Raw genomic sequence first — 12,054 nt, 5'->3', positions numbered from 1 at the left:
AGTCCGTAGATAAACAAAGGCTGGGAAGCAAGGCGAAGGCTGGATAGCAAGGCAAGGCTTGAGCAGGAGCGAGGCTTGAACCGGAGCGCGCTGTCCAGACACAACTCGCTCCGTAGGCTGACGAATTGACTCCGCGAAGTTACTACGCGGGTAAAACACCTAAATAGAGTCTAGCTTTCCCGCCGAAGCAGTTCTCTGGGAATCAGAACCGAAAGCTAACTCTGAGACCAGATGTGAGACTCCCCAAAGATTCTCACGAGAAGCAGTCTTAATTGGCCACATTCTTAGCTGCAATCCTCGCACTCCTGCGCGAAGCTGAATCCAAACTTCTCTGTTGTTTACAAAACTCCCGGCGCAAGAATACGGGAGAAGTAGGCTCTGGGCTTGTTTGACATACTTCTGGGAGACAACTTTCTTGCAGGTGCAAGGTTCCCAGATCTGCCTGGGAAAGATCTGGCTGAGAGGAATCCAGTTCAGACTGGGAAGGTAAAAAACCCAAGTTTTCATCTTCATCAGGAATTACAATGTCCTGAGCAGGACTACAAGGCCCATGGGTCATCACACATATGCACATGCAATTATAGAATATTTTAATTATATAATCCAAATAATGCTATATATGCATATGCATACTATATAAATATACAGACACTATGTATAAAACTATATTATATACTAGCTGTGCCCGGCCACGCGTTGCTGTGGCGAAGTATGGTGGTATGGGAAATAAGGTATTGAGGAATTGGTGGTAATTAAGGTAAAGGGTAAAGGTTTTCCCCTGACATTAAGTCCATTATAAATGGGTTATATAGCTGTGTGGAAGGGCCTTGAGTCTACACTGCCATATAATCCAGTTAAAATAAGATTATCTGTGGAAGAGGCCTAAGTGAGGCCTAACTCTGCCTGTCACCTGGGCTGAGTGGGTTGCAAGGAGACCGAGTGGGCGGAGCTTAGCCTTCTAACTGGCAGCAATTGGATAAAAACAATTATTCCTCTCCCTCTAATTAGGACTTTATTTTTCTTTTCTTTTTGTTGTATGAACGTAGAGGTATGGATGAGGGGTTGTGCTGCCAAGTTTAGTGTTTCTGGGATGTGTAGTTTTGTTGTTTTGTCCTAGGCCAAAATTTCATTACCCTTTTATATATATAGATTATACAGTTAAAGAAAATCTGATAATTCTGTAATGCATATATTATGCTATATTGCCACATGCATTTATATATATATATATATATATATATATACACACACACCCAAGACATTTAATAGTAATATTGTCAAGGACAGAACGCCACAAGATTCAAAGTAACAGAGTTTATTAGATTACAGAACTCAAAAATGCCCGTAAAACACAAGGGCCAGGCAGTTTTTGCCTTTAGGAGCAAAAAGGGGCAAAAGTAAATGTTCAAAAGATAAACCGGATTAAACCGGAGTTTAATCCGGGTAAAAACAAACTGCTTGCTTCAGCCTGGGTATAAACGAAACGAAAGCCAAGGAACAAAAGATACAAAGAATGCAACTAATTGGCAGCAGATTCCTCTCTGCTGCCAACACTGTGCTTAGAGTAACTTGCGTCGCTCCCCCACACACACAGCAGACAGGATCTCCAACACGAGTAAATCAGCCAAGGATTGTAGCAGTTGAGTAGACCAGTTCCGTTCCGTAGATCAAAGCCAGAAGCAGACGTTTGTAGTTTTTCCAAGTCCAAGAAGGGGGGAAGACAAGCCGTGGTCAGTTCAGTCCGAGTTCTCAAAGCAGGAGATGGCGTCCGTCAAGAAGACGACGGAAGGTCAAGCTAATAAGAGTAAGCACAGGTTTGCACAAACAAATGCCCACACAATCCCTCCCGCCGTCTGACCCTGGATTCCAATCAACTTACGTCACAGCACAGGAAAGCACACAAGTCTTCAGGGAAGCGTCCCACACACACACGGATCCCAAGCGTTTGCCCAGATTACCTTGCCCAACGCAATTTGCAATTGCTCTCAAGCCCCATTTTATGCCAGTTACAAATCTTCATCACTGTCAGCTGTCCTCCTTAACCCGGGCGTTTCCTCATCACTTTCCTCGTCAGAGCTGGAACACCTCTGACTACGCCCAACAGCATCTCCAGCTGTGGATCCCGTCCCATCCCTCCAGCTAAACCATGGGTCTAATCCTGAAGGTCCCCATTCATCTTCTGTCCCATCATGGCCAGTGGCACCCACTTCCTCCCTTACCCGAGTCCAATCCATCTCATCCTCCTCTGAGCTAACCAGCCCCTCCTCCATTCTCTCCGTAAACCCTTCGAAAGACTCCTCGTCAGATGGTGCTGCAAATATGTCTCGCAGTCTTTTTCTCTCTCGCTCCTCGAGAGTATCTGACTCTCGAGGAGTCTTACGCCCACGTCTGTCAGTAACAGAGCCATGAGGCTCAATCATAACACTATCCCCTCTCACAAAGGCCTCCTCCCCCGATGGCGGAGAAGTGGCAGTGATACCCTCCGCTATAGCACCACGACGACTAGAGGTATCAAGTTTCAACAGCGAACGATGAAAGACTGGATGGACCTTTAAACTAGACGGTAAACGCAAACGAAACGCAACAGAAGAAATCTTTTTAACGATAGGAAAGGGACCCAAATACCGAGGCGCAAACTTTCCCCCAGCCTGTTTAATATGTTTGGAAGATAACCACACCAAATCCCCTTCTTCCAACTCCTCCCCTGCCTGCCTGTGGCGGTCAGCCTGAGTCTTCTGCGTTGCCTTAGCTTCCAACAGTAAGCGACGGGCAACATCATGCAATGCAGCCATTTCCGAAGAGCGGTACACAGGGTCCGAAGAGACCACATTGGTCGACGGCGCCACACCTCCCCGTGGGTGAAAACCATAAGTTAGCTCAAATGGCGTATGCTGACTAGACGTGTGCACCGCATTGTTGTAAGCAAATTCCGCCACCGGTAACCACTTTACCCAAGCCGTGGGTTGATCTAAACAAAAACAACGCAGATACTGCTCTAAGAGCCCATTAACCCGTTCCGACTGTCCATCCGTTTGCGGATGGAAAGCTGAAGACACGTTTAACTTAGTCCCCAAACACTCATGGAAGTGTTTCCAAAAGCGTGACACAAATTGCGGAGCCCTATCTGAAATAATCACCTCGGGTGCTCCGTGCAAACGATAGATGTGCTTTGTAAATAGTAAGGCCAACGTAGGGGCCGCCGGAATGGTTGAACAAGGAATAAAATGAGCCAGTTTACTAAATAAATCCACCACCACCCAAATACAAGTATAACCCCCAGACTTAGGCAAATCTGAAATAAAATCCATGGAAATGATTTGCCATGGCCTCTCCGGAACAGGTAAAGACGATAACAACCCTCTAGGGCGCCCAACAGGCGTCTTACTCTGCTGACAAACGGCGCAGCTGTCACAAAAGCGCAGAATGTCTTGCCGCATCTTTGGCCACCAGTAGCTCCTGGTGATAAGCTGTACGGTCTTGAACCTGCCAAAGTGCCCAGCCATGGGTTCGTCATGGTGGGCTCTAATCACCTCCAACCTGAGGGTCCCTACTGGTACGTAAACCTGCCCCCTACGCACCAATACCCCGTCTTGATCCTGGAGATGCGGCAGTATGGTACGGTTACCTGCAGAGAGCAGCATCAGTTGCTCCTGAGTCCACACATCATCCTTCTGAGCCTCAAGGATCTGGTCATGTAACCCAAGCTCATTATCTACAACACACAGAGAGGCAGTAGGCAAGATGGTCTGACATACTACCTGCTCATTGGTCTTAAATTCCGGCTTGCGGGATAAAGCATCGGCCCGCAAGTTTGCCTTCCCCTCCACGAACTGCACCTTGAAGTTAAACCTGGAGAAAAACAAAGCCCAGCGGATTTGACGCTGGTTTAACTTCTTTGCTGTTTGCAAGTGCTCTAAGTTCTTGTGATCAGATCTGACCACGATCTGGTGCCGTGCCCCTTCAAGCCAGTGCCGCCACACCTCAAACGCCACCTTAATCGCCAACAACTCCTTCTCCCATATGGTATAGTTCTGCTCGAAGGGTGTTAGTTGCCGCGAGTAAAATCCACAGGGACGCAAGGTCCCTGAGGAATCCTTCTGAGACAATACAGCCCCCAACGCGTAGCTAGAAGCGTCCGCTTCTACCACGAACGGTCTGTCAACATCAGGATGGGTTAGTATGTTGTCCGATTGAAAACTAGACTTTAGTTGTAGAAACGCCTCGTGAGCTTCCCGCCCCCACACAAATGGCTGTTTCTTGCGCAGAAGCTGCGTCAAAGGTACCGTGAGCTTTGCAAAATTCGGAATAAACTCCCGGTAGTAATTAGCGAAACCCAAGAACCTTTGTACATCCTTCTTAGTCTTCAGCTCCTGCCATGAGTTGACGGCGTCAACCTTATGTGGGTCCATTTTAAGTTCCCTACCTGACACTACATGACCTAGGAACTCCACTTCAGGCACATGAAAGACGCACTTGGAAGCCTTGGCGAAAAGCCCATTAGCCCGCAGTCGGTGCAGAACCTGCTTGACATGTTGACGATGTTCTTTCTCGTCCTTAGAAAAAATCAAGATATCATCCAAATAAATCACTAAAAATTGGTCAATTAGGTCCCTGAACACATCGTTCATGAACCTCTGGAATACCGCAGGAGCATTACAAAGCCCAAAAGGCATGACTCGGAACTCGTGGCATCCGAAACACGTGTTAAATGCCGTCTTCCATTCATCCCCTTCCCGTATACGGATTAAGTTATAGGCCCCCCGCAGGTCAAGCTTGGTAAAGACCTTAGCCCCTTGCACCCTTGATAACAGTTCCGAGATTAAAGGCAGCGGGTACCTATCCCGAATGGTGTATTTGTTTAGGATCCGATAATCGCAGACCAACCTAAGTTCCCCAGTCTTTTTGGCTACAAAGAATACCGGTGCCGCAGTTGGAGAACTAGATGGGCGAATAAACCCCTTGGCTAAATTTTCATCTAGAAACTCCCGCAAAGCTTGCCTTTCCGGTACAGTCAAGGCATACAGCCTCCCTGCTGGCAGTTTCGCACCTTCTGCCAACTTGATGGCGCAATCATATGGCCTGTGCGGTGGTAATTTGTCCGCTTCTCTTTTACAAAATACATCAGAGAACTCCCCATACTCAGCAGGCACTCCCTCCATATCAGAATGAGTAACATTTAGAGTGCAACAATCCTGCCTCTTTAAGATCACTTTACGTGTTGCCCAATCTACTTGTGGGTTTACTACAGCTAGCCAATCCATCCCCAGGATCACATCATATCTAGGCAAGCTCGTAATATCCCACACAAACGTTCCCGTTACTCCCTGCACCTCCCACGTTACTGCTGAGGTTTCATGGTTAACCACCCCAGTCTCCAGCAGTCTCCCATCTGCTCCTTCCACCCACACGTCGCATGCCTTGCGCACTCTAGGAATGCCATGCTTCTTAGCAAACTCAATATCTACATAGGAGACCGTAGCCCCTGAGTCCAGCAGTGCCAAAGTAGAAACAAGTTCCCTTCCCCCAACAGATAATGTAATGGGTACGAAAACATGCTTCCTCCCCTCAGTTGACTGCTTGAGGAGCCCTAGTGCGTTGGACTCACGTCGCACTAGGGCTGGCCTTTTCCCGAAAGCTGGGAAGGTTTCACATTACAATTTTTGGCAAAATGCCCAGCATTCCCACAGTACAAACACAAGCCCAGCTGCCTCCTACGGCTCTTTTCCTCTGTAGACAGCTTTTTAAAGACCCCAAGCTCCATGGGCTCTTCCCCCATCACCACAGGTGCCCTGGTTACATGCATGGGTGGCGCACATATTGCTTTTGAGTGTTTACGAGCCTCGAACCTTGCGTCTAAACGCAGCACCTTAGCTACTAAGGCGTCCCAGCTTTCAGCCGGCTCCAAGCGTGCTAATTCATCCTGGAGCATATCACTTAACCCGGCAGTAAATAAAAGCATGAATGCATTTTCCCCCCAATCCAGCTGGTGGCGATACAGGTTAAACTTATTTAAGTAATCCAAAACAGTCCCCTTTCCCTGTTTCAACCGATACAGAGCCCACCCAGCGTTCTCCGTGCGGAGAGGATCCCCAAAAGTATCAGTTAACAACTTTTTGAAATTATTCAAATTGTCCTTGACTGGGTCATTTCCCAAAATTAAATTAGTGGCCCATTGTCCTGCGGGACCGGTCAACAAACTCAAAATAAAGGCCACCTTGCTAGTGTCTGTAGGAAAAGCATGAGCACTGAGCTGAGAAAAATAAAGCTCCACTTGTGCCAAAAAGGTTGGCAACTTGCACCTGGTTCCGTCAAAGCGTTCAGGAGTCAAAACATGTCCTTTCACAGCCTGAGCTGTTTGGATAACGGTAAAAGCCGTTTGCAATTGGTCTACTTTGGCCCTTAACTCATCCATCGTCTTCCTGACGGGTTTATTGCTGCAATAAACTTTTTATGGGCGTTGGGCAATCTGTCAAGGACAGAACGCCACAAGATTCAAAGTAACAGAGTTTATTAGATTACAGAACTCAAAAATGCCCGTAAAACACAAGGGCCAGGCAGTTTTTGCCTTTAGGAGCAAAAAGGGGCAAAAGTAAATGTTCAAAAGATAAACCGGATTAAACCGGAGTTTAATCCGGGTAAAAACAAACTGCTTGCTTCAGCCTGGGTATAAACGAAACGAAAGCCAAGGAACAAAAGATACAAAGAATGCAACTAATTGGCAGCAGATTCCTCTCTGCTGCCAACACTGTGCTTAGAGTAACTTGCGTCGCTCCCCCACACACACAGCAGACAGGATCTCCAACACGAGTAAATCAGCCAAGGATTGTAGCAGTTGAGTAGACCAGTTCCGTTCCGTAGATCAAAGCCAGAAGCAGACGTTTGTAGTTTTTCCAAGTCCAAGAAGGGGGGAAGACAAGCCGTGGTCAGTTCAGTCCGAGTTCTCAAAGCAGGAGATGGCGTCCGTCAAGAAGACGACGGAAGGTCAAGCTAATAAGAGTAAGCACAGGTTTGCACAAACAAATGCCCACACAATCCCTCCCGCCGTCTGACCCTGGATTCCAATCAACTTACGTCACAGCACAGGAAAGCACACAAGTCTTCAGGGAAGCGTCCCACACACACACGGATCCCAAGCGTTTGCCCAGATTACCTTGCCCAACGCAATTTGCAATTGCTCTCAAGCCCCATTTTATGCCAGTTACAAATCTTCATCACTGTCAGCTGTCCTCCTTAACCCGGGCGTTTCCTCATCACTTTCCTCGTCAGAGCTGGAACACCTCTGACTACGCCCAACAGCATCTCCAGCTGTGGATCCCGTCCCATCCCTCCAGCTAAACCATGGGTCTAATCCTGAAGGTCCCCATTCATCTTCTGTCCCATCATGGCCAGTGGCACCCACTTCCTCCCTTACCCGAGTCCAATCCATCTCATCCTCCTCTGAGCTAACCAGCCCCTCCTCCATTCTCTCCGTAAACCCTTCGAAAGACTCCTCGTCAGATGGTGCTGCAAATATGTCTCGCAGTCTTTTTCTCTCTCGCTCCTCGAGAGTATCTGACTCTCGAGGAGTCTTACGCCCACGTCTGTCAGTAACAGAGCCATGAGGCTCAATCATAACAAATATTACAATGACATTACCTGCCCTTCTTCACAAAACAATACCTATATAATAATAATAATATATGTAACAATATATGTAATAAAATAAGAATATAAAATAAGAATACAACCTGGACAGGTAAATTGGATTCCAGGTAACTATCAAGCAAACATAATGTTATTGCTACTAATAATAATATATATGACATAATAATAAAATAAAATAACAATAAAACCTAAAAGGCCCACCTGGTCAGGTATTTGGGATTCCAGGTAACTCTGGAGCAATCAAAATACATAATAATAAGATATCTATACACACACACACAACCATAAATCTTTCAAAGTCTCACCTGGGCAGGTAAGTGGGATCCCAGGTAGCTCTTGAGTAGAGGGTCTTCCTGGAAGGGGTTGCCAATGTGGGGCTGCTCCATAGCTTCTCCTCCAAAGGAATCCAGGCCTCTTTGCAGAGAAAACAGGACCTTTGGGGCGCTGAAAAGCCCCGTTTTCCTTTTTGTGGTTTTCCATCGGAGGGAAGAAGGGCCTCTTCGCAGCAGCATACTGTGGAAAGACAAGTAAATAATATTCAAAGAATGCAGCCAGACTTTGTCCCTCCTTATATAGAGGAAAGGTAAGGGAAGGAGGAGACTCAAAAGAAAGAGAAAATAATCTAGATTTTAAAAGATTTGTTGATTATTTCAAGGCTTCACTCAAGATTCAGAGCCCTCAAGGAAAAGAATATGCACTCATAAGAATAAGAATAAATATATTAAAATAATAATATACAATCATATAAAATAACAATAAATCTTTAAGAGGCCCACGTAGGCAAGTAAGTGAGATTACCGGTAACTCACGTCCAATTATTATTATTAATATAATATAACAATAAACCTTAAAAGGCCCACCTGGCAGCTAAGTGGGAGTTCAGGTAACTCCGGGCCAGCAACAATTTATTATTTATTTATTTACAATATTTATATCCCGCTATTCTCACTCGAAGGGACTCAGGGCGGCTTACACAATTGGCAACAATTCAATGCCGATACATAGTTAAAATCATAACAATATATAAAATCCATTAAGAACAATTAAATACAATATAAAAATATAAGACATATGGTTAAATCCGTTCATCCAAGATCCTCATGCTTTAGCCATAAACCAGTCAGTGTTGCTGTGAGTTATTATTATTGTCATTATATAATAATAATATAATAATAATAATATAAAATAACAATAAGACTTAAAAGGCCCACATCATATTTTGTACTTTATTCCATCCTCTCCTAGATTTAACTGGACATCCTACCTCACTCCAATGTTGATAATTCTCACACTTCGTCTTCTTCACCCCAAAGGCACCTTTTAACATATCAAGCACTTTAGCTTTAACTTCCCTCCCATGTTACTCCCTTCTCCAAATTGGTGGTCTTTTTATCTCATTTCATGTTTTACTGTTATTGTATTGCATTAGTATTCATGCCTGATTTTATTGTGTCTTATTTATCTGAATATGCTGTTTTATCTGTTTTACTTATTGTTCTCAGGTTTTGCCCTGTGTTAGCCACCCAGAGTCCCTATGGGGAGATGGAGGTGGGATAGAAAAAATAAAGCTATTATTATTATTATCATTATTATTATTATTATTATTATTATTTTATTATGACACAGCAAACAAGATAGATATGCTGGATTTCATATCACAAAATCACAAGTCGAACACTTCCCAAGTGTCTAGGACTGTGTGATGTATTTTTGGATGATGCGCACAGATCCCAGCAGGCTGGCCTTTTGCAGTTGGCAGATTTATTATTATTATTATTATTATTATTATGGGTCAGCAATAATAATAATAATAATAATAATAATAATAATAATAATAATAATAATAATATACAGTAACATATAAAATAAAATTATAATATAATAATGTAAAATAACAATTCATCTTTAAAAGGCCCACCTGGGCAGATGAGATTGCAGGTAAACCCGGGTCAACAACAATAATAAAATTATTATTATTAATGAATATTAAAATAACAACATAAATATATTATACAGTAGAGTCTCACTTATCCAAGCTAAACGGGCCGGCAGAAGCTTGGATAAGCGAATATCTTGGATAATAAGGAGAGATTAAGGAAAAGCCTATTAAACATCAAATTAGGTTATGATTTTACAAATTAAGCACCAAAACATCATGTTTTACAACAAATTTGACAGAAAAAGTAGTTCAATACGCAGTAATGTTATGTTGTAATTACTGTATTTATGAATTTAGCACAAAAATGTCACGATATATTGAAAACATTGACTACAAAAATGGCTTGGATAATCCAGAAGCTTGGATAAGTGAGATTCTACTGTAATATAAAATTACAATAAATCTTCAAAAGGCCCACCTGGGCAGGTAAGTGCAATTCTACAACCCTCTTGGCAACTTCTTCCAAAATAACACTCTGTAATACGACTTTTGTTCCTGGGTTATAAATGTCATTTCCTAATTGGTTCTGTCGTAAAAACATGGAAAAAGTTTATTCAACTGCCAAAATTTTGTTTTTGTGGTCGTTTTGATCTAGTTTTCCAATCAATCTCTCCTTGAGTTTCAATCAATTCAACATACTGTAGTTTGTTGCAGCCACAAAAACTAAGTTTCTGGAGTAGGGCAACTCCTTTCAATGTCAGTCCCGCACAATTAAACAGGAAATAACGCTTTCAAACAAGGAAAAAGAAAAAAAAAATCATTTTGTTACACTAGATAAAAAAAACTTCCATTCGGGCGGCCACGCTCGCAGAGACTCACTTCCTTAACAGGCTGGACGGAGGCGTCTACCCAGGCTACGCATGCGCAGAGAATGAGGCAAGCCTGCTCTGAGAAAACGAAAGCAAGGAGCGCAGTGCATGCTGGGATACGTAGTTTGCCTTTCAAGAATTTCATGGCTGGGCGTTTCGGCTGTAGCAATGAGCTGTTTTGTAACGGAATGCGTCTCGTTACTGACAACAGGAGGAAGAGGAGAGACCTCTTCTTTCCTGAAGACGTTTTGGAGCTGGCACCAAATTAGTCACCTATATGCGGCTCGGGGGGCTTTCCTAGGCCGCGTTTAGCCATTGCTTGAAGCGGCACGCATCAAGGCGTTTTGCAGCCGGCACTACGGTAGACAGCTATGGAAGCGGCTTTCGTGGGCCGCGCGTCGCCATGGCGGGGTCCTTCCGCAGTGGTGCCTGCCTGAAGGAGCGTTTGCGCAGCCCACGGAGCTGTGTTGCTTTCGCGTGACGGTTCCGAGGTTCTTCTCAATTGATGGGAGCGAGTCATGATGCCCGGGGAGACCCCGCCCGCGGCCTCCCTCGCGGGGGAGGCGGCCACGGCCTGCGCCAGCTGCGGCGCCCTCCAGCAGGTAGGCAAAGGCTTTAGTCTTCAGAATGAGCACGCGCGCTCCCTCTTTATGCGCATGTCACCTTCTGGCGTCTGCTACACTGTAGAATGAATGCTGCCAGGTAACGCTTGAACTGCCAGGGCTCCTTGCTATTGAACCCTGGGACTTGTACTTTGGTGAGGCACGTGCCCTCTTTGGCAGGGAAGGCTACAGTAACCTTGTAAAACTACAACTCCCGCCATTCCATAGCATTGATTATATAGAAATAATATTCTAATCTAATTCTAATCTATCTAATCTAAATCTATCTAATCTAAATCTAATCTATCTAATCTAAATCCATAATAAAAGCAAAAACCCGTTTGTGGCACAGATGTCTGCTCAGACAGACAGCCTCCAGCCTCCACAAACAGGCTCTAGCAAGTCACTCTTTTCCACTGACATTGCGGTTACAGCAAGCGCCATGAACATGCAGCCCAGCCCCTGCCAATGTCCTTCCCAAACACTGCAGCTCACCACCCAAGGAATGTTTTCGTTTGGGGACCATTTCATCCTAGATTTTGCTTTTTCTTCCACCACAGGCAGGCATCCCAGGGTTTTCCATTGCTGTGGAATTTGCATGGCCCCGCCCACTGCCCATTCCTTTCCAATCTCTCTGCATAACTAACACAGCAGAACTGAGCTGCAACTAAACTTACTGGAGGAGTTTTGGGATTGACTCCATATGGTGGAAGTTGTATTTCACCCTGCATCAAGTCAGAGCACTGTCACTCCTACTGGGGAATATAGTGGAGTTGTAGTTCACCTATACCCAGAACGCTATGAACCCAACTAATGATGGCTCTTGGCCAAACTTCCCATGCAGACCCGATATGCCCAGATTTGACTACTGGTGGGTTTGGAGGGGAACTGGACTGGAAGTTGACAAGTAGTAGGTACTGGGATTTATAGTTTACCTGCAATGAATGAGCATCACACTTGGCACACAGAGCCCCCATAACCAATACAACATATTGCACAAGTTTGGGGGAAAAGGGAGTCATAGTTCACCTGCAGCCAGATAAACACTGACCCCCACCGA

General features: G+C 44.8%; 2 protein-coding genes and 1 long non-coding RNA gene across 3 annotated transcripts in view; 2 read left to right on the top strand and 1 right to left on the bottom strand.

The window, feature by feature from the left end:
- The window catches only part of LOC100565839 (acyl-CoA dehydrogenase family member 11), a 33,911-nt gene extending 23,557 nt beyond the window's left edge, over positions 1-10,354 (bottom strand). The window contains exons 1-2 of the mRNA XM_062980808.1: positions 10,002-10,354; positions 7,950-8,157 (exon numbers count right to left, since the gene is read on the bottom strand). Of these exons, the coding sequence (XP_062836878.1) occupies positions 7,950-8,156 (207 nt within the window). The 5' untranslated portion in view covers position 8,157; positions 10,002-10,354. The remainder of the gene's footprint in view (positions 1-7,949; positions 8,158-10,001) is intronic.
- LOC134299017 (uncharacterized) overlaps positions 1-12,054 on the top strand; it is a 252,780-nt gene that overhangs the window by 199,226 nt on the left and 41,500 nt on the right. The window lies entirely within an intron of this gene.
- The window catches only part of ice1 (interactor of little elongation complex ELL subunit 1), a 38,715-nt gene continuing 37,480 nt past the window's right edge, over positions 10,820-12,054 (top strand). Inside the window, exon 1 of the mRNA XM_062980807.1 lies at positions 10,820-10,994. Coding sequence (XP_062836877.1) covers positions 10,911-10,994 — 84 coding nt within the window. The 5' untranslated portion in view covers positions 10,820-10,910. The remainder of the gene's footprint in view (positions 10,995-12,054) is intronic.

Source organism: Anolis carolinensis, chromosome 4, assembly GCF_035594765.1.
Source record: "Anolis carolinensis isolate JA03-04 chromosome 4, rAnoCar3.1.pri, whole genome shotgun sequence".
Taxonomy (NCBI): Eukaryota; Metazoa; Chordata; class Lepidosauria; order Squamata; family Dactyloidae; genus Anolis; species Anolis carolinensis.
Note: the sequence above shows the minus strand (reverse complement) of the source record. Positions and strands in the feature narration are given on the sequence as shown.